A 23,075-nucleotide genomic window follows, 5' to 3' on the forward strand; every position below is an offset into this window, starting at 1 on the left:
TCATTGCTAAATGAATGCTGAAATTATTTTTCTAAAAAGTACAATCTAAACACGAACCCTATAAACTTTAAACAACAGGTCAAAAAACCCCCACAACTGCCAGAGCTTCAATATCATATGGGGTTTTACAATGATAGTACAATATTGTACAATCTACCTAGTAAGTACATTAGGTTGTTTATGTAATTCTCTTTTCTCCCTCATATTGTTACAGAATATTTTCCTCCCTTGGAAGGAGTCAAAGTATTCAAAATATAGGCTTCTACAGCTATGGTGAATAAACGGTCAGCAGGGAAGCTTATGACAGCCATGATTGTCCATTTTCTGTTTTCAGCTTCTGGAAATATGAGTAACCTTGGATAATAAAATATTTCGTCAACAACTTCTGGTTTTCTGGAAAAAAATGGTATAAAAATATCCAGTTGTGAGCAGCAACATCTATCATCTTCATTGACATGTGGTAACCTTGAAAGTCCGATAGCCCTTTGTTTTCTCCTTTTTGTCCAATGCTAATCATGTGTCATTAATTAAAATATTGCTCTTTTGTGCTACCTCCAATATATCAAACATCACAGAGTATGGTCTTTAACATACTCCTTTGCTAGTTTGGTTATACTGGGATCTGGTTCATAACTATTGGTTGTAGCTACCTTCATATTCATCAGGATGGAGTAAAGAATGTTTTTTCCATCACCAATCCAGCTGAGTGTGAGGCCTTTCAGATAACCATAATGTTCCTGGTGAGTGATATAGTCAGTCAGAATCTAGATCGGATGACAGCATGTTGACTACTGGCACTAAAGCATCTTTGGTCAGGTGGTCCAGATCAGTGTGTTTATTTACATAAGCCAGAATTACATCTGTCATTCCAGATAGCATCTGTGCTGTGTCTATGACACTTTCATTCACTCCTAAATGAATATCATATATAGTTAGGAAGCAAGGTGATCTCCAAGCAGAGAAAATCCTTTTTTTATGGATGGTCTTGTCCTTGTGCTTCTCTAAAAAATCATGCACAGGGACTTCCCTTATAACAAAGGCAAATTCTCTCCTTTCTATTTTATCCTGTATTTTAGATATGCTGACAGCCACAACAAATAATTCATTTCTTCTGTAAAATCTTTTATTAAGGGGAAACTAGGTAGCACAGTGAATAGAGCAACAGCCCTGGAGTCAGGAGGACCTGAGTTCAAATTCAGCCTCAGACACTTGACACTTACTAGCCATGTGACCTTGGGCAAGTCACTTAATCCCAATCGTCCTGCCTTCCCCCCTCCAAAAAAAGCAAAAACAAACAAAATCTTTTATGAAGATGAGGAAGTGATGTCCTTTCAAATGGACATTATTTTGGACTGACATTCCATATCCAAGGAGAAATTCCCTAAGTTGCCTGAAATTTCTTTTTCTTTAGAAATCTAAAGAGAATCAGGAAGTATCTAGAAACTGGAAGACAAAAAAGCAAGGGCAGGGTTTTAATCTAAACTGTATATCTTTCCTGATGATTTGCATCCAATAGATATTTAGTACATATTGATTAAATGAACAAATTTGAACTTTAAAAGCTGTCCCTATATAGATAATTATTTGGTGAGATTCTATACAATATAAATTCCTGATCTGACTTTCAATGCTCTTCACAATCTGATTCCAACCTATATTTTCAGCTTTATCTCATATTAAGCAAACTGTACTCTCCTACTTTATCTTATTCTCTCTGGTCTAAATGCTTGCTTGACCTCCCTTTTCTCCCTGATTCTACACCTAAAAACCCTCTTCATCATTCCCCATTTGTCCTTCCTCATATTTATCTTCGAAGAAAAGGTGGGCCCTTGCCAAGGCCACTTATACACATGATCTCAGGCTCTCTCTTCTCTGCTAGGATCTTGCCCTCTTGATCATTCCCTCTTTCTCTCATTTAAAAAAAAATGCTTTATTGATACTCTTAAAAAAACAAACAAACATGAATTGCTAATATCAAAAGGTAAATTCACCATCAAATAAAGATGAAATTAAAGCAATTATTAGGAGCCATTTTGCCCAATTATATGACAATAAATCTGGCTATCTAAGCAAAATGGATGAATATTTACAAAGATAAATTGCCCAGATTAACAGAAGAGGAAATAGAATACTTAAATGACCCAATCTTAGAAAAAGAAATTAGCTATCAATGAACTGCCCAAGGAAAAAAAATCCCCAAGGCCAGATAGATTTACAAGTAAATTCTGCAAAAAATATAAAGAACAATTAATTCCAATACTATATAAACTATTTGGGAAAATAGACAAAGTCCTACCAAATTCCTTTTATGACAAAAATATGGTGTTGATACCTAAACCAGAAAAAGCAAAAAGAAAACCATACACCAGTTTTGCTTGTGAATATTGATGAAAATATTTTAATTTAACATTAATATTTTAAATAAAATACTAGCACGGGATTATAACAATATATCTCTAGGATCATATACTATAACCAGGTGGGATTTATACCAAGAATTCTGGGCTGCTTCAGTAGTAAGAAAACTATCAATATATTTGACCATATCAATAACAATACTAACAAATCATATGATTATCTTGATAGATACAAAAAATCTTTTAACAAAATAAAACACCCATTCCTGTTTAAAAACACTGAGAGAATAGGAATGGACATAGATTTCCTTAAAATGATAAGTAGTATCTATCTAAAATTGTCAACAAGCATTATTTATAATGGGATAAGCTAGAAGCCTTCCCAGTAAGATCAGGGGTGAAGCTAGGGTGCCCATTATTGTGAGTATTATTCAATACAGTATTAGAAATATTAGCTATAAGAATGAGGGGAAAAAATTGAAGGAATTAGACTAGGCAATGAGGAAACAAAACTACTTGGTACTGGCTAAGAAACAGAGTGTTGGATCAGTGGAATAGCTTAGGTATACACCATGCAATAGTGAATGACCATAGTAATCTAGTGTTTGATAAACCCCAAAACCTAGGCTTTTGAAACAAGAACTCATGATTTGACAAAAACTGTTAGGAAAACTGGCACTAGGTATAGACCTAGATCTTATACCATATACCTAGATTAGGTCAAAATGAGTACATGATTTAAATGTAAAGGGTGATACCATAGACAAATTAGGGATAGCAAGGAATGGTTTACCTGTCAGATCTATGATTAAAGGAAGACTTTATGAGCAAACAAGAAATAGCATTACAAGATATAAAATGAGTACTTCCAATTAAATTTAAAAGGTTTTGCACAAACCAACCCAACACAACCAAGATTAGAAGGAAAGCAAAAAGCTGGGAGAAAAATTATACTTACAGCAAATATCTCTGATAGAGGCCTCATATATCAAATATATAGAGAACTGAGTCAAATTTATAAGAAAAAAAGTCATTCCCCATTTGGCAAATGATCAAAAGATATGAATAGACATGAATGGAATAAAAGTGAAAAATTCTCAGATAACATTCCAGAAATCTGAATAGAATTGTAATAAAGTACCAAAGACTTAGGGCCTAACAGCCTGAGATCCTTGCTCTATTCCCCTGGTCATGAGCTGAAGGTTTTGCTGAGCTTAGCTAATATGTGGGAAGGGAAAGTACATGTTCCTTAAATTTGGCTATGGACTTAGTTTCCCCTCAACCGGCACAAGTACAGATTTAGAAATATTACTGTGACCTACAGAACGGTCATCGTGTTCCAAAATTCCCATGATGCATAGGATATTTCCTACCTTCCTGTCGCCAGTAGAAGGGTCATCATGATCCAAAAGTTCCTAATATCCCCATTATTTATGGGATATTGTCTGCTTTCATGTCCATGCTTTGATTATATTAAGGTAGTTAATAATACTGATGACATATTTTGTCTGTTTTCATGTCCGCTAGATATGTACCTTCCGCTTTTTGATATTACTGATATTTCATCTGTGAATGTCAGCAGATTCTTTTGTAGTTAGATTGTGTACCTCAGTTCCTGATTAACGGGAACAGGACAGGACAAAGTTGGGGGAGAAGGGGTGGTATTTTGGGTATATAACCAAGTTTTGAATTTTGTATTTTGCCTCTCCTACTAGACTGCCTCTAGTAGTGAGACTGCCCTTCTTGCAAGAAGAAATAATTAAATAAATCCTTTCTGTCTGTACTTGGAGATATCTGTGCTTATTTTATTTTGGGCAGGGGTCTTCTTGTCCTGCACAGGCAGTTTTCAGATGAAGAAATGAAAATTATCTATAGTCATATGAAAAAAAAATATTCTAAATCACCACGTATTAGAAAAATGTGAATTCAATTAAACAAATTAAAACTCTGAGGTATTTTCTCACACCTATTAGACTGGCTAATATGACAGAAAAGTAAAATGATAAATGTTGGAGGGAATGTGAGAAAATTGGAACACTAATACACTCTGTTGTTGGGGTTGTGAACTGATGCAAATACTGTAGAGATCAATTTGGAATTATGCCCAAAGGGCTATAAAACTGGGCATAAAAATATGCATATACAGCAATACTACTACTAGGTCTGTATCCCAAAGAGATTTTTTTAAAGGTAGGGGAGGTAGCACCAACTCAATATTCACAGCACCAAGGATGACTATAAATATGCCAACTGTAATGGTAATGGAAACTTGAAGATCTTCCTTGCCCTTTAATAGGCTAAATGTTATCACATGAAGCCTGTGGTGGGAGGAGTTTCCTGAAGGGTGGATCAGAGCCCAGAGGAAGCTGGGAGCCAGAGCTGGAGGGAGAAGAGGAGGTAGCTAAGGAGATAGCTAGGCTTGTGTGTGTTTGTTTGTGGGAAGGTTGAAGGATGGTGTGGCTCTCTGCTATGTTATGGTATATTAACTTCTTTGTTGCTATAATGGATTCAGTTTCCTGGAGTTGGGATTTGGCTTTCTGGTGTCTGAATAAATGTTTTGCTTCTGTCTTCTATATGTGATTGAGAACTATGCCAGCATATTTACAGTTGCCCTTGGAGCTGTGAATATTGTGCTGGCACTATACTGGTGTAATTCTGAATCATGATTCAAATATTCAGATATACTTAAATGTATGCTTCATGTTATACCTGTAGTCTACCTCCTGTCTGCAGCATTCCTTTCATCTTTAATCCCTCTATATAATGTTGTCTTATTCTCAGATACAGCTATAAACATGTTCAGGTCTCTCTCATTTTTTAGAAGGCATTCACCTGGAGCTAAGATGTATAGCAGGAAGTATAGCCAATCTCTTCACCACAACTATTCTATAGAGATACAGAAAATACATCAGATTCACACAGAAAGACCTGACTCTATGTATAGAAAACAGGAACAAGTGACAAGTGGCAGTTTTGTCACATGCAATTCTATTCTGGTTCACAGATAAAGGCCTCTGATGTCAGGAACAGAATGAGGTCTCAGTTCCAGCTCCTAGCCCAGTCTGAAACATATAGAGGATTAACCATGATAGTAACCCCAGGCCAAAGGGGAGCAAGCAGTTCTATTACTTTGAACTACCCGAGCTTTATAGCTGGCTAATGGTGACTGAGTCTAGCAGCAGATTATTGGAACTCCAAGCCCAGATTTATGTTGCTCAGACTCAAAACCAGGTCAGGAACTTGAAGAGCTTTTACCATGAAGGCACCACTTAGACCTTGCCCTGGATCCAACCACTTTGGGTTGAAAGCTTGCTGGTCTCTAGCCTGAGCTATCCTTGAGATCTTAGAATAACATAACACACAATACTCCCAAGGAAGCAGCAGTGGGACCCAAGAAGACACAATCTCAGCCCAGATGTTCCCTCCAGAAATGCAGATGCTGACTTTAACATTAAGATGAAACTTAGGAAGTAGTCTGGAAGAATGATCAAACAAAAGCAGAATCTCACCATAGAGAGCCATTACATGGACAGGGACATATAAGATACAAACCCAAAGGAAGAGAATGACTCCAAAACATTAAGAAATAAAACCTCAAAGAAAAACAGTTTGAACACAAGTGAAACTAGAATGAGATCTATCAAAGATGAATTAGAGCAGCACTTTTTAAAATATGGATTGTCCCCCAGCATGGGGTTTTGGAACTGAATATGGGGGTCATGAAAAATGTGGCAACAGTAAAAGGTTTCTGAATGTACAACAACCAGATAAAGGAAGAAAAAGAAAAAAAGGAAGAAAAAAGCTTTGATTTGTATTCAGATGCCATCAGTTATTTCTCTGGCAGTGAATAGCATTTTTCATCATAAGTCCTTTGGAGTTGTCTTGGATCGTTGTATTGCTGAGAACAGTGAAGTCATTCACAGTTGTTCATTGTACAATGTTGCTGTTACTGTCTTCAATGTTCTCCTGATTCTGCTCACTTCAATTTTTTTTTGCCTTTTTTTTGGATGGTCATTGGGGTTAAGTTACTTGCCCAAGGTCACACAGCTATTTTTTGTGTTGTGTCTGAGGCTGGATCCGAACCCAGGTCCTCCTGACTCCAGGGTTGGAGTCACTATTCACTGTGCCACCTAGCTGCCCTTCACTTCACTTTTCATAAGTTCGTGCAAGTCCTTCCACATTTTTCTGAAAGCAACCTCCTTGTCATTTCTTATAGCACTAAATGTCTCATTTCTAAGATAAATAAGAAATTGATTCAAATTTGTAAGAGTCATTTCCCATATCAAATATCAACTATGTGATCAAAGGCAATTATCAGAGAAAAAAATCTAAACTATTGATAGCTACATGAAAAATTGTCTGAATTACTAATTACAGAAATATATATTAAAGAATCTCTAAGTTTCCACTTCATGTCCATCAGTTTGGCAAACTTGACAAAGATGGGAAATGGCAAATTCTGGAGAGGCTGTAGGAAAACAGTGTATATGAATGCACTGTTGATAGATCTGTGAACTGGCCTAGCTATTCTGTAAAGCAATTTATAACTATGCCCTAAAAAGCAAAAAGGAATGACACCACTACTAAATCTGTACCCCAAAGAGATTGGAGAAAGAGGAAAAAACCATGATCACAAAAGTATAGAAGCTCTTTTCCTGGTGGCAAAGAATTGGAAACTGAGAAGATATACAATACCCGGGGAATGGATAAACACATGAATATGTGTTATACGAAATGGTGAAAAGGAATGGTTTCAGAGAAATTTAGGAAGACATATGAACTAGCGCAAGCAAAATGAATAGAACCAGAAAAACTATATAATAATGATGCTATAAAGACAAATAACTTTGAACCTCTTAGAAACTCTCATCAGCACAGTTTCAGAGGGCTTATGATGGAACACACTTTTCAATTTCAGATGAAGAGTTGATGGACTCAAGAGTGCAGACTGGGGCTTTTGTTTTTGTTTTTTTCGATATGACCAATGTGGGAATTTGTCTTGTTCGATTCTACATATTTGTAGTAGGTTTAGTTTTCCTGTTTTTTCAATGGGGAGAGGAGGAGAATTAAGGAGTGAAAACTGAATTTAGAGAAAACAAAACCTATATATTAGTAATATTAAGACAATGAAAAATTACACTTGCAAAAATGGACCCTTTGTTAAAGATACATTTAATACCCAATGTGAATGAAGTGTGGTATCATAATGAAGAATTTTAAAATGTGTAAAAAATAAAAACCCTCAACATTTCCAAAATAGGATTCATATAAATCACCAACTGTCTTCTTAATCATTCTTCTACAATCTTTCCCATCTATCCTGTCTCTTCACTTCTGCAACATTGACCCTAAGTCAGACTGTCACTATCACTCACCTGGACTACTGCAATAGTTTGATAATTGGTCTCCTGGTCAGGTCTGTCTTGTTTCCAATCTGTCCTCCACCACTCCATAAGACTGATGTTGCTAAGACAATGCCATTCTCTTACTAAAAAATTCTTCGACAACTTTCTATTGCTTCTAGGAAAAAGTAAAAACTTCCCAAACTGGCATTTAAATGCTTTTACAATTTTGTTTCTATTTCCCTTGCTGATCTTATTTTATACCATTCTCCTCCATGTACTCTCCATTCCTATCAAACTAGCTGTCTAGCTATTCCCTGTATACAACATTCTAGTTTTATTTCCTGACTTTTCATGTCTCATCTCATCTTTGCATGTCTCGAATGCAGTCTCTTTTCATCTTTGCCTATTAACTTTCTTCAAAATATTGCTCTGATTTGCCCATTTACATGAGACTTTTCCTGATCCTTTCAGTTATTAGCACTTATCCCCTCTTGAAATTACTTTCATTACTTAATATGTAATTTGTATTTACTTGTATTTATGCCATATCCATTCAATAGAATGTAAGTTCCTTGAGAACAGGAATTTATTTCATTTTTGTCTTGTATTACCTACTACTTTGCACAGTGTCTCTCACATAGTAAACACTTAATAAATGCACATTGAATGGAATAAAATTGAACAGAATTGAATTTGCTCATTACATCCCCCAAGACTAGAATAGCAGCTCCAATCAGATCTTAATTTCTATATGGAGACTTCTCTGGCACTCCCCCTACCTCTAACACCTTAAGTGAAAGTGCTCTTTCTTCCTCAAATTTCCCCTAGTACTTCACTTTAAAAAACTTTTTTATTTACTTTTTTACCTTTTACTTACTTCACTCTCATAAAATATGTGTTTACCCTCCCCTCATTAGATAGTAAACTTTGGGAGGGCCGGGACTGTGTCATAGCTATCTTTGTAACTTTGGTACCTAGTAGTAGTACTTTTTATCTAGATACTTAATAAATATTTGTCAAATTGAATTTTATATTAACAGTAATCTAGTGGCTCCTACTGTAGCTGACCCCTGCTAGAATATACCAAACAAGATCAAGATCAGTTGAGATTGGTGAAGTATAAAACCACTGGATTATAAATTTAAGGAAGTTAGGTAAATTCCAGAAAAACCAGGAAAAAAATTAGGAACATTCCAAGGTCTTTAAGGTAGACAAACCAGAGAAGGGTTAGTCTTTGGAGGAGCTATTTCTGAAAAAGACACTGACCCTTTTGGGGCTAGTTCAGAAATACTTTTTGATAAAGTAGCACTTAGCCAATTTTCATAGATTTTCTCTGGAAAAGTCTTTGCCATTGGCTACAATCAGAGAAATGTCCAGATTAAATTTGGCAAGGTAACATTCTGAATGTAGGCAAGAAAAGGACTTCTATCCTTGTAAAGGGGAAAAACATAGAGGAACTCTAATGCAGGGTTTTAGGGAACTATAAGCATATTACCACATCAGGAACTGTTTTGTTTATAAATAAGAGATCCATGATTAAAAGTCATTATATATATATATATATATATATATATATATATATATATATATATATATATATATATATATACATATATACATATATACACACACACACATAATACCTATCTGGCATTCCCCAAGGTACATAAACCCAAGAGCAATGTCATGACTGATACAATAGATTCCCAATGCCAGCTGTGCTGTTGACAAGTACCTCTCACTTGGTAACAATATATCCTATCTCTGACACTGTGCCTAGGAAAGCCTCTTAACTGTTGCTTGTCTTAGAATCCTCATATGTAAAATGGGGGTAATAGTAATTAAACTAATAACAATTCTTTACAGGGTTTTTATAAAGAAATAATTTTTTAAACTTTAAAGTGGTATGTTAATGTAATTATTACTAAGATGAATATATAGGTCCTTGTGTGTGAATGTGATACCCCCATCCAAAAGGATTCTGTGTTGATGGAATGTGATTATATATGCATTTTGTAGAAAGACCACATCTCCAAAAAGTTGAATATTCTTGACTGAGGCATAATTCAGAGACTGAGCAAGAAGTGGAGATTCTGTTAGATACACAAAGGGCATTTATTATGGTTGTGTTTCAAGTAACACCTGAGTTGAGGCTAAAAGATGTAAAAGAATTCTTCCTTGGTAAACACCTATGTCATTGGTGATCCTTCAAGTACTGGTTGATACTATCACCTTATGCATAGATATAATCCTAGATTTATTCCTATTAATTTTAAAAGGAACTGATGGTGATCACAAGGGTAGAACATGAAAATGTACCCTCTAATAATGACAGACAACCTCTTTTTCTGGAACTAGCAACAAACCACCATGCCAGATCCTGTAACAGAAGGCAAAGAGACTCTGACAAGATGGGCACCTGAATGAGAATTAAGTTTGAACAAGTTGTGGTTTATGAATATAATGGAATGCTATTGTGCTATAAGAAATAAGGAAACTGATTATTTCAAAAAGATGTGGAAGAAATTATATGAAAGATTCAGAGTCAAGTAACTAGTATCAGAAAAACAGTATTATATCAATACCATTAAAAATGAAGTTTATTTTTTTGGGAAAAATATATAAAGAGCTAATTTTAATTTTAAAAGAGAGGAAAACCAAATTGTTTATATCTAAAAATTGAAAGAGTAAAATTTATGACTGCAAAAGCAATAAAGAATTTATTTTAAAATATTTTGTCCAACTATATAAGAACATAAGACAATTTAGAAGAATGTATGAATATTTGTAAAAATATAAAATACACAGATAAACAAAAGAAGAAATAGACTATCCTAAAAAGGAAAAAAATTCCAGGATGAGATGGATGTACAAGTGAATCATATAAAACATCCAAAAGAAAAAAAATAATTCTAATATTACATAAATTATTTGTGAAACTCAAAACAGAAGAAATCTTTCTAGTCACTTACTATAATATAAATATGATCTTGACACCTAAACCAAAGAGAGACAAAGTAAAAATGAAGACTACAGAGCAATCAAATGATGATAGTGACTTATGAGTATATTGTATGTTGCAACTTTGATGAATTGAGTAATTGTTTAAGTTAATCTTTGGTTACCTTTCCATCTATTCTAGAAAGCAATTTGGAACTATACTACAAAAAAAATATTTAAAAGTACATACTCCTTAGCCAAGTTTTGTATCCTACTACTATTCCTATGCCCCAAAGAGATCAAAGAAAGAATAGAAAGACCTGTACTGTAATGGACACCGAGACATAACGGGACAGCTAGGCCAATTATAATTTGATAGGAGGGTTTATTAACCAGCCGGGGCTGCCTCTCAGACCGAAAGACAGCATCGAGCTTTCTGTTAGACATAATTTTATAGACAATGTGATTGCTGGCAACAGTATATGTTTCTAAGGGGTTAGCATTGTTTCCATTGAAGCGGAGCTTTCTCAGTATTATTCTTATTGAAACAAAGCCTTAGTATTATTCAAGTTTGTTTAGTCCAATTTAAAATCCTGATGACAACTGGGTTACATGACTGAAGGGCATTACAATAAAATGAAATGTGGTGGTCACGGTTGCCACTGGAGACCCACTCAGCAATGGTTACACAATCCCAACTGACAGAGTGATATTTCCCAGTCCCCCCACCATCGGGAGACCCATCCTCAGGGCAGACATATGACTGGGTTGACCAAAGGCTGTTTTCTGCTCTACAAGCAGCACCATCGGTCCCCGCAAAATACATGCCTGTGTAGGGAAACAACATAAATCTGGGGCTAAGCAGGGTACAGAGATCAAAGGAAAGGGTGGGCTGGCCATGAGTCACATTTTTGAAATTAGAGTCCCATCAAATGTCCTAGTAAGAGTCCAAGATTACAAAGTAGGAGTGTAGGGATTAGGACCAACTAAAGGCAAGAGCGATAGAAGCAGGAACATCACAACAGTCTCTTGATTTTCAGTTGTAAGTCACTGGTAGGTTTTGCCACTCACAAGTCTAGAGAGCTAGGAGGAGTCATCACTTTGATGTGGGAGCGGTGAATCCAGGTTTTCCTTCCAGTCACTTTAACAGCAGATGGGGTAGTCAGTATAACCTGGTATGGGCCAGTCCAATGGGGCTCAAGTGAGGAGTCTCAGAGTAGTTTGCAGGTGGGCACTCAATCTCCGATATTCACCGAGTGTGCAGGATCTTAGGGTGGCAAATGAAGAGTGGCCTGGTACACTGCCCGAACTGCATTTTGGACGTCTCAAGGAGCCTGGAGGGACTTGAGAAGTAAATCATTAACAGTCATACATAACAGCATTCAACACCCAAAATACAGTAGGAGGTGGGGTGCTGAACAGAATCTCAAAAAGAGAAGTGAATTTTACACATATGTATTCAGTTACAAATATTAACACTTGCTTAGATGATAGAATAACTACAAATTCAGATTAAAACAGCAAGTTCTTTTCTGCTTTACAATTTGTTACATCAATTTAGCAAGAAACATGTCTTGCAAATGGAGGTTTTAGTGGGTCTCTTAGAATCACACTAGAGATTTAAAAAAATTCCTTCTAAAGGTATTTTCCTTCTTCAATGATCACTAAACCTTTGTGAAGGAAGTTAATTGAAAACTTTTAAATGATCTTAAGCAGTTTGCATAAACTTTCTATACATATTCTAATTCTAGATGAAAAAATATTAGATTTTTCAATAAGCTAACATAAAAAAAACCTCACATCTTTTACTGATCACTTGCTCTGAGCATAGAAACCTGTTACAGAAGGAAAAAGGCAGGGACATGTGACATTCCAAATATGTCAGGAGAAAACATCCTTGGCTCTGTGTAAATTCAGGTACAGTTACAGATATTCCATCTCATGCCGCATCTGTTCCACCTCATAGCTAGACTCAGGAATAGGTGGGAAACATTCCTTTTCAAAGGAACCTCATGGGTAAACTGAGCCAGGAGGGATCCCATCCCAGACAGAGGCTAAGATTGTCCCTTTGGCCATTACCAAATGTAGACTTCCACCTGTTGACAGCACAAGATCACATTCCTCTGAGTAGCTAGTGGCATTTCCTCTCAGACGCTAATTTAATGCAGACAACTATACCCAAATTCAGACTCAAAATAAAATTTAGTTATGGTCCCAAGTGCTTTTTACCTTAAACAACAAGCCTCACCAATCACAGCTTAGAGCCAGTTATAATTATTTCTATTCTCATGGGGCTGTGATAAACAATAAAAATGTATCAGATCTTATAATGTAAGGAATTCCTTTTCCTTCTAAAATATAAAAGCCAATTTATAAAAATCCTTTTTAATCTTTGCAACTTCTTAGCAAGTTAGGTTCATTTAAAACTTCCTTTCTCAGGCTGAATGACCTTGCCTGGAAATAATTTCTAGAGAATTTAACAGTTTTACAACATAAGGGAAATTTATATGAATTGTAAGCAGGAGAGACTGCTCTGAATGGGCAGAACTAGTCAAACAAATTTTCATACAATAATCAATAAACAATTTTAGGTTTTAACATTAAAACATTAGCACAAAATAGCTTAGTTAACAGTTTTACAAGTTTTTCTGAATAGCATATATACATATTTAAAGTAACACTACTGGTCTTACACAATTTTCTCCTAACTCAGGTTTTACAATATACAGTGTAGAAATACAACAATAATATAAACTACAAGATGACATTACATTAATTGCCTTTTCAAATTATATAAGAATGATGGATCTTACCAAGTGAAGAGGCTAGTTGACTTCTGACCTCATTTTCTCATCTCCCCACTTTATAGATGAATTCTAGGTCACACAACCAGTCAGTGCAGGGTTCAGAACACACTGTTTCTCACTGACAAGTTGTTTTTTTTTAAGCTTCTAAGCATGTCGCTTTATTAAGCAATACACACCAATTACATAACAAATCTTTTCCAGGCCTTCCTCAGTTTTGCTCCCCAGATACAGGGGGAGACACACTTTGATGCATTAAAAACCATCAAATAAGACCAATTAATTAAAAGAAAAATTAACCGGGCTGGGGTGGCTAGGTGGCACAGTAAATAGAGCACCAGCCCTGGAGTCAGGACAACCTGAATTCAAATCCAGCTTCAGACATTTAACACAAAAACTGGCCATGTGACCCTGGGCAAGTCACTTAACCCCAATTGCCCTTCCAAAACAACAACAACAACAACAAATTTAACCAGGCTACAAAATTAGGCAATCTGATTTCTAATTGGAGGAAAGATTTGGAGCTTTCCAAGTGGGGAAAGCGAAAGTGAACAAATGCAATAGCCTAAAATCAGAAAATTTGGTGTTCCATTCCCTTCAAGTGTCTGTATTCATTCAAAGAAACATGGAAACAATAACTTATTAATCAGTAAAGGGCCAGTTAAGAACAGACTAATCTAATCCTCTCAATTCCCTCAGTTGCTTGAGATGTATAATTGTCAGTAAAGTCCTTGGATCTTTGGATCGGACAGGGTTTCTGGTCAGTATAATCTAGGTCCTTAGCAACCTTCTTTAATTCCTTGGCATTGGAACAAGCAAAGTGATTATTTGCAGCAAGGGAGAGATCTCTTAGATGGTACTGAAGTTGGGGCTTCATGGTACAGAGTGAACTCTGTATTTCAGGGGGAAACCCTCCATTTTCCAAACTCATCACACTCAAAGCACATTATCAGCTTATACTCTATCAAATAAACCTCTATGAATGCTTAGCTGTAGCAGACCTTGGTCATGGGGTGGTCAATTTGCCTGGAGCATTGAGGAGAGTGTTTGGGGAACTTGAAGTAGAAACTTCAGGCTCTGCTTACTTAGAGAGGTGGACTTCAGGGTACCTGGGGATCCAAAACTTGCTGATGGGAGCTAGATCAAGTACCCTTTTACTAAACTATTTAGGCTGAATAGCTCAGATGTAACACACACTTTAGTAGCTCAGATGTATCCCAGGCTTAGTATATGGGATAATGATTAACTTGTATTTGTACCTTTGTTTCACAAGCTTCTTTTCCCTTGTCTAACTGTTCCCATGTCATTCAGAGAAAAGAAAAAAAATATTCTATTCCAGGGATTTAACCTTTCAGTTAGGCAGATGACAAGCCCGTGTAGCTCTGATGTAGCTAATGTACCTTCCCCCCTTTTTCTTTTTGGAGGAAGTTTACTCAAATTAATTTCCCTGCAGCCCTAGCTCAGTTATAGCCAGGACAACAGGGAGAAGAAAAAATCTTAATGGTTCAAACTTCTTACTGTCTCCTCAGTTCCATCAGAGCTGGATGACAGGGGAGGGCTCCGTAGCCCTAGCTAAGAAGAACTGGGACCACAGGGAAGAGAATCTTAGCGGAATTCTCTTTTTGACCTTAATGCTAATGCCTTCTTTGTGTTATCTTCAATTTATCTTGTTATATGTGTATGTATACATATATATATATATATATATGTATAACTGTATCTATTTGTGTATGCTTTACAGCAGGCAAGGGTCCTTAGAGGACCTACAAATTTATTGTTAGGCTGTACAGCAGACAAGAGTCCTTTAGGGGACCTTCAACCTTAAAGGGGTAGAATTAAGGTTTTTATAGAATAATCCATAGTACAACCCGAGCCAATTATGCTAACTAGGTGATTAAGGGTGGGATTAGGGAGGAGTTAAGATGGGGCCAATGTTTAAAGGGACATGCACTTTTAATGTAACTGCACAGGTGTATTGCCCATAATTCACTGGGAAAAAGCCCAAGGGGGGGGGCTACCTGGAGGTGTGGTTTTTGGCTTGAAACGTCACTAATATATAGTGGTCAAGGGCTGACTGAGAAGTGCCCAGTCTTCCACCCATCAGTGTCATGTTTGACTAGATTGATGTCTGGGAACCAAGGCTAATGGAGACTCAGTGTGTGGATAATAGGCTAAGGTGTTAACCCAGAGATAGGGTCCTGAAGGATTCATTGAGGCAGCCAAAGAGTCAACCTAGAGATAGGGTACCAAAGGATTCATGGGGGCATTGGGACACCACACAAGGGGCAGATAATAATTGCCTAAGCTGGAATGTTTATGTATACTTTTGTGAAGGATTCACAGGTGTAGCTTGTCACTGTTCCAAGCTGAGAGAAACAATTCATGAGTTGTTGCTGGGCAGAGTTAATGCTCTGAAGCTGGGTGTGTGTGTGTGTGTGTGTGTGTGTGTGTGTGATTTTACAAACTGGTTTTACAGACTGATGTTACAAATTGGTATTACAAATATAGATCCCAAACATCCCATCATATATATATATATGTATATGTATATAGTTATATGTATACATACATATTTACACACACACATACATACAGTAACTATACAAGGTACAGTTTGGGGACTTTTGCTCAATATTTTACAAGGAGACCCAGCAGGTTTTGCAGGGGAACAAAATTTTCAGTTTCACTACTGGCTTTTCCAGTTTCTTCCAAGCTACCTGAACACCAGCCAGGATATTGACTTTAAATGTTTAGCAAAAAACCTTAACCAGTCACTATGTAACATCAGAGGCTGGAGATTCAAAGGGGTAAAGAGATCTGGAGCTAGGAAAATGAGAGGAGAATTCCTAGAGAGTCCCGGAAATAACTGATGCTTTAGCAAGGATTGGCTGGTATTTGTTTGGCCTGACTATTGTTCCTATCTTGAGCTCAGTCCTTTACCTCCTTTCCCATGGCTCAGGACTGAGTGTTCTCTTCTCCCAAGTTTACTCGTGTTAGGTGAGTCCAGAAATGAGGTCTGTCCAGCTTCGGCCCTGTGTGTTGCCATATCCATCGGCTGGGAGGGGGTGGATTTGGAGGCATCACCTCTCCCTATTCTCCCCAGACCAGGATGCTCAAGGAAGGGTATTGTGGCTTCACTGGGGCCAGAGAGCCAAAGAAGGCATTTGCCCCTGAGGCTACCATGAAGCCTCTTTGGGATGGTCATCGAACCTACTGAAAAAGTAAGCAGTGATTAAAAAGAAGCAGCCTTGCTTCTTCAGGAATAAATTATGCTAGACTAACCTCATTTCCTTTTTAGTGTTCGTTATTATTCTAGTAGATTATGGGCATGCTACCAATATAGCTTACCTAGATTTTAGAAAAGTCAAGGCAAAGGCTGTTCTTCTGGTCAAGATGGAGAGATGTGAGCTAGAAAGTATTGCAGTTAGGAAGATTCAGAATTAACCAAAGTGTAATCATTAAACAATTGAAAATAAACTTAGAAGTTCTCTATTTGAAGCTTTCAGGTGTTTCAGTTTCAGGATTTTAGAGATCCAAGGACAGGCACACTATTTCTATTTGTTACTTTACTTAATTGCTTCTACACTAGATTCAAATCTCTGAAAGTTCTAGGTAAAATTCTAGTTTTCTGTTTTTGGTTTATCAGGTAAATGATTTATGTGTCTGAATTGCTATTCCCTCTAAGTTATGTTGGATCAATTATTCTTATCCTCCCTGTCATAAAATGACTTTACTTTTAGTAAATCACCCTTATGGTTGGGTATATATACACCTATAAGTCAATTCTTAGTAGCTTTTGTCATTTCTTTATATTAACAGTAATTTTTTTTTCAGTATATAAACATATAAAATATTTATTGGCTATTTATACTTCCATTTTTAGGTAAATCATTGAGCATCATATTATGCATGACTGCAAAAAAAAAACCTCAAGCAACACACACCTATATCAGATACCAATGAAGAAAACCATATCACCCCAAACAGTATTTTGTCAGCAGTCTGGCAGCTCTTGTTTCTTGACTTTTTTTAAATTTTTGCTTGTTTCCCGACGAATAGTGTCGTATTCTAATATGGTGAGTTCAGAAAGTCTCTGTAAATATTCTGGTGGTGCTCCAGTGAGAGGACTTCTAAAATTAAAACGTTTTGGTTTCTCCTGAAGTGATAACATGCTGCCTATTTGGATACTCTTCATTGACCTGTTTTTTAAGTTCTCTTCTTTTATAGACTGCTGCCCAGGGTTCTGAGATAAAGAAAATGATGGCAGGCAAGTGGGTATATCTTCATTCAAACTTGGAATTTCGATCTTAGAGTTCTTCTCTGTTGGCAATGTGATTTTAGGTGTCTTCAGAGGAGTATACAGATGTCTTTTAAGCACATCTAATGGAACTTCTGTATTTGTTCTGTTTCTTTGCACTTCTGGTAGAGATGGAATTTTATCCACTTCCTTGAAATCTTTCAGACTAAATATTGAGGAGTATTCTTTTTTCATCTTTTGAATTTCAACAGCTGCTTTATTCCAGCTATTTTCAAAGAAAAAACAGCCATCAAGTGAACTTTTCGTTCTTGAAGTTAAGTATCTGTTTTCAGGAGTAAGTACTGGCATTTTATTTTCTTCGTTTGAAAATGAAGAATGTTCCTTTTAGAATCTATAACATTATACTGCAGTAAACTCAATCTGAATTTCCTTCTTAGACTGCATGTGGACAGCAAGTAATTTAATTCTGATGGGTATGATTCATCTTCGGGGCTCCACAGTGGGGGCCGGTCGCTCCTTCTCATCGGGCAGCCGGGTTCCTGGGGCCAGAGACGAGCACACGCTCACGTTCGCGGCTCCCAGGACGAGCCGACCCGGGGCCCCATGTGGAGGGCCGAGAGGCCTCCCGGGCCCGTCGTGTCCTCCCTCACCCCCAGCTGCGCTAGAGCCGACCATTAACAATAATTTTTGTAACTCGGAACTGATAGCTGAAGAAAAGAACTTTTTCTGCTGGAATAAGCTATTTCTTGAGCTTTGGCAGTCTCTGATGGATACAAAATTAAAGGAAGGCTGTAGCCCTGGATGGGCAGGCTCTAGTAGGGCAGGAAGGGTCGCTTACAGTGACAATGGAGGAGGACAACCACTGCAAGGAGCAAGAATCTAGCCTGCAAATAAATAATCTCCAGGAAAGGGAGCTCTTCCACCAACTGCACCCCCCCCCCCCCCCACCTATGAGACACCTGGGAGACCCAGAGAGGCCCCAGAGAGGCACTGAGTCAACTCCAGATGTTTTGCCATCAGTGGTTTAGAACAGAAATGCATACAAAGGAATGGATTCTAGAGTTACTGGTGCTGGAATCGTTCCTGACCATCCTTCCTGAAGAACTCCATACTTGGGTGCAAGAACATCATCCAGAGAGTGGAGAGGCAGCAGTGATTCTGTTGAAGAATTTGGAAAGAGAGTTTGATGAACCAGATCATCAGGTGGGAAGAGGGAAAGGAATTCTGCTTTGCAGAGAAGAAGGTATGTAGATCTTCAGGGAGGAAAAATAGGCAGGAAAATTGCTTAATTTGAATTTCCAATTAGTTTTATTCCTGTTTCTTCCTTTATGTTTTACTTCCTACTAATCTAAGGAGTTAAATAAAATTCTACTTACTCCTTTTATCTGTTGTATATCAGGCATGTTTAACTCAATAAATATTTCAAAGCCCCTACTAGGTGTAAGGAATTGTTAGAAGCTACATATAGAGGTGGCCAGGTAGCACAGCAAGTAAGAGCACTGGCCCCAGAGTCGGGATGACCTGGGATCAAATCTGGGCTCTGATACTTACTACCACACCCAGAAATAACTGGCCATGTAAACTTGAGCAAGTTACTTAACCCTGATTGCTTTTAAAAAAGAAAGAAGCTACATATAGAAAGGTAAAAAGAACACAAAAAACTATATAGCTCCTGAATGAATAGATTTTGTTCAATTTACTGGGGATAAGACATGTACACAAATAAATATGTAAAGGGTAGAATATGATAAGAAATTTGAGGAGGGAGAGACCATTTTGGGGTGAGGTAATTGGACACAATTTCTTCTAATATTGTACTTGCTTTGCAGAAAGAATGCTTTTCCATAAGTGGAAATGTGAAAGGGAGTATATTTCAGGAATGGTGCCTACTCTGTACAAGTGCACAGTGAGACGAGAGACCAGTAAGTCAATAAACAATTATTAAACTACTACTATGTGCCAGGTACTATGCTAAGCACTGGAAATTAAAAAAAAAAAGGGACTCAATCTAATAAGGGAAAATAAGACATAAAAAGAAAATGAAGGGGTGGCTAGGTGGCACAGTGAATAGAGCACCAGCCCTGGAGTCAAGAGGACCTGAGTTCAAATATGGCCTCAGACACTTAACACTAATAAGCCGTGTGACCTTGGGCAAGTCACTGAACCTCAATTGCCCTGCCCTCTCCCCTCCAAAAAAAAACAAACAAAAAAGAAAATGAAAAGAGAAGAGTGAGGGAGAGGAAAGAGCAAGGGTACCTATTGTAGGGGCATAATAAAGTCCTGCAGCCAGGTGGAAAATCAAGAGATGGCTGCCCTAGGCCTTCTCTATAAATGGAGGATCTAGGAGGAGCTCTCTGTCTGCCCTCCACCCTCTCCAATTAAAGGGAGGAAGTGGTCCAACTTGATGAATAGGTTGAAGGAACTGCAAATGTCTAGTTTGGAGGAAAGAAGATCACATAATAGTCATCTTTCAGTATTTGGAAAGCTATTACAGGCAAGGGGGATTAAACTTATTCTGTTCGGTCCCAGAGGACAGAACTAAGAGAAGTAGTGGAGGTAAATTTTGACTTAAGATCAGGAAAAACTCCTTAAGAATTAGAGTTTCCCAAAAGTACAAATTGTGGGTTTTCCATTATTGGCATTATTGGAAGTCTTCTTGAATTCTGATACTATAGAGTAAGTCATTTCAGTTCAAGTCAATAGTCATTTAAATATCTACTATATTCCAGGCACTGTATTAGTTGCTGGGATGTAGGCCTTTCAAAGGAGCTCAAAATTTAATAGAGAACAACATATACACAAATGCATATGACACAAGACCAAAAAAAAATTGCAAAGAAGAAGTCTAGGTAAAGTGCTATGAGAAATTCGATAAGGAAAATATTTACTTCAACTGGGGAAAAGAAGGGGAGAGGATCTATGGAGCTTTCAAGGAGGAAGTAAGGAACTTAAAAAATACATTCAGTTAATTCCAGGCATGAGTGAGCAAAAGCCACAGAGATAAGAGAGGCAAGATTGAAGACAAGGGATGTCCAGTTTGCCTGCAATGTAAAATAAGGGAAATTTAATTCACTAAACCAAGTTTGAAATAGAAAAGGGACATTAGAAATCATCTACTCCCATCCCCATTTTACATATAAGGAAACTGAGACTTGGGTACATGAAATGACTTGTCCAAAGTCACGAAGTGGCAGAGCTGGAATTTGATATTGTCTCTCAAAAAACATTTATTGAGTGTCTAATACTGTTTACTATTCTGCTTAGGGATACAAGGACCCCCCCCCCCCGCCAAAGATAAAATAGTTCCCACCTTCAAGACATTTATATTCTACAGAGGAAAAGACATGTCAGTCAGTCAGTAAGCATTTTTTAAGGCACTTAAAATGTGCCAAGCACTGTGCTAAGTGCTGGAGACACAAAGAAAAGCCAACATAAGGTCACTGCCCTCAGGGAGCTCACATTTTAATGGTGAAGGCAGCATGTAAACCGATATGGTGTGTGTGTATGTGTGTGTGCGTGTGTGTGTGTGCGTGAGCACATGTGCTCGAGTGCACATGCAATGGATAGAGCACTAGGCCTGGAGTCAGGAAGATCTGAGTTCAAATCCAGCCTCAGATACTTACTAGCTTTGTGACCCTGGGCAAGTCACTTAATCCCTATTTGTCTAATTCCTTATCTGTAAAATGGGGACACATTAGAGAAAGAAATGGCAAACTATTCCAGTATCTTTGTCAAGAAAAACCCACGGACAAAAGAGTCAGACAAGACTGAATGACTAAACTAAAACAACTCACTAGGAGTTGGGGCAGGGGGAGGTCAGGAAGAAGAATGGAATGGGGAAGGGATCCAGATAGGCCTGCTGAAAAGGGGATTTGAGGTGAGTTTGAAGGAAGCTGGGGAAGTGAAGAAGAGAACATTACAGGCATAGGGAACAGCCAGCTGAAAGTCATGGAGTCAGCAAATGGAATATCCTGTGGGAGGAATAAAAAGGCCAGTGTTGCTGAAAGCTATGAACATTTGTAATGGAGACAGGGACTAATAAACTAGCAGCGTTTTTTTTTAATCAATAAAACAAATTATTGGATTAAAAATAGAAAGGAGAACATCAAATTTCTAGTATCAATAAAGAAAAAGGATGATTCACAGCCAATGAAGAAATGAAAGAAATTATTGCAAGATTTTTTGTCCAATTATTAATTCAGAAAATTGAAAAATTAAGTGAAAGGTAGAGTTACAAAAGATAGAGAGCTAAATAACCCAATCTTATAAAAATAAATTAAGCAAATCATAAACGAATTATCCAAAGGAGAGAAAAATCATATCCAGGATCAGATGAAGTGAAGTAACATTGTAGCCAAGGGCCGTAACTCCTAGGGGAAAGATTCACTATTTGACAAAAACTGTTGGGAAAATCAGAAAACAGTACTTTAGAAAATAGGCTTAGATAAACATTTCATCCCATATAGCAAAAAGAGTTCCAAATGGACGTGACTTTGATATAAGTGATATATATAACTGATACATGTGACTGATATCGTTAATGTCATTAACAAATTTGCAGAACAGGGAAGAAAATGCCTGTTGCAACAAAGGATAATGGAAGAGTTCATGACCAAAAGGGACAGAAGATAAAATGGACAATTTTGATTACACAAAAATGAAAAGGTTTTTCACAAAGAAAATCAATAATTAAAATTAAAAGGGAAATATTAAGTGGATTTTGGTTTCTAATCCATTAAACTATCCTCTTCCATTTTATGGGTGCTGTTCAGATGTTTTCAGTCATACCTGACCCTTCTTGACCCCATTTGGGTTTTTCTTGGTAAAGATACTGGAGTGGTTTGCTATTTCCTTTTCCAACTCATTTTACAGATGAGGAAACTGAGGCAAAAAGAGTTAAGTGACTTGCCCAGAATCACAAAGCCAGTAAGTATCTGAGGCCAGATTTTAAATCAGGGAACTGAATCTTCCTGGCTTTAGGCCCAACACTCTATCCACTGTGCCTCCTACCTGCTCATGACTGAGTTCATCCTATTTACATTTACTGTTATGATTGCTAGCTGTGTATTTCCCTCCTTTTCTTCTATTTATCCTTCTGTAATTTTACCCTGACTTCTACCCCAAAGTCTGTTTTGCTTCTGATGACTGCCTCCTTTAATTTACCTTCTCTTTTATTACTCCTCCCCCTTTCCTCTTACCCTCTTCCTGTCCTATTTCACTGTTGTATAAGATGAATTTCTATACCCAACCTGTATATGTATATGAATGTGTGTAAATCTATGTTTATATCTACATCTCTATCTATCTATCTATCTATCTATCTATCTATCTATCTATCTATCTATCTATCTATCTATCTATCTATCTATCT

General features: G+C 37.1%; 1 protein-coding gene and 2 pseudogenes across 1 annotated transcript; 1 reads left to right on the plus strand and 2 right to left on the minus strand.

The window, feature by feature from the left end:
• Positions 1-247: 247 nt before the first annotated feature.
• LOC138152799 (ornithine transcarbamylase, mitochondrial pseudogene) lies at positions 248-16,498 on the minus strand (annotated as a pseudogene).
• An 854-nt stretch (positions 16,499-17,352) lies between these two features.
• Positions 17,353-18,254, minus strand: LOC138152312 (putative uncharacterized protein C8orf89). The gene has a single exon (XM_069076008.1). The coding sequence runs from the start codon at positions 18,050-18,052 to the stop codon at positions 17,441-17,443; it is 612 nt and encodes a 203-aa protein (XP_068932109.1). The 5' UTR covers positions 18,053-18,254; the 3' UTR covers positions 17,353-17,440.
• Positions 18,180-23,075, plus strand: part of LOC138152800 (zinc finger and SCAN domain-containing protein 23-like) — a 48,700-nt pseudogene continuing 43,804 nt past the window's right edge.

This window comes from Petaurus breviceps, unplaced genomic scaffold, assembly GCF_028583685.1.
Source record: "Petaurus breviceps papuanus isolate PSGF00001 unplaced genomic scaffold, PetGlider_PUasm1.0 90925, whole genome shotgun sequence".
NCBI classification, from domain to species: domain Eukaryota; kingdom Metazoa; phylum Chordata; class Mammalia; order Diprotodontia; family Petauridae; genus Petaurus; species Petaurus breviceps.

Bases quoted from the DNA above. Each gene is read 5' to 3' on its own strand.
- LOC138152312 (XM_069076008.1), bottom strand. From the start codon at position 18,052: ATGCCAGTACTTACTCCTGAAAACAGATACTTAACTTCAAGAACGAAA.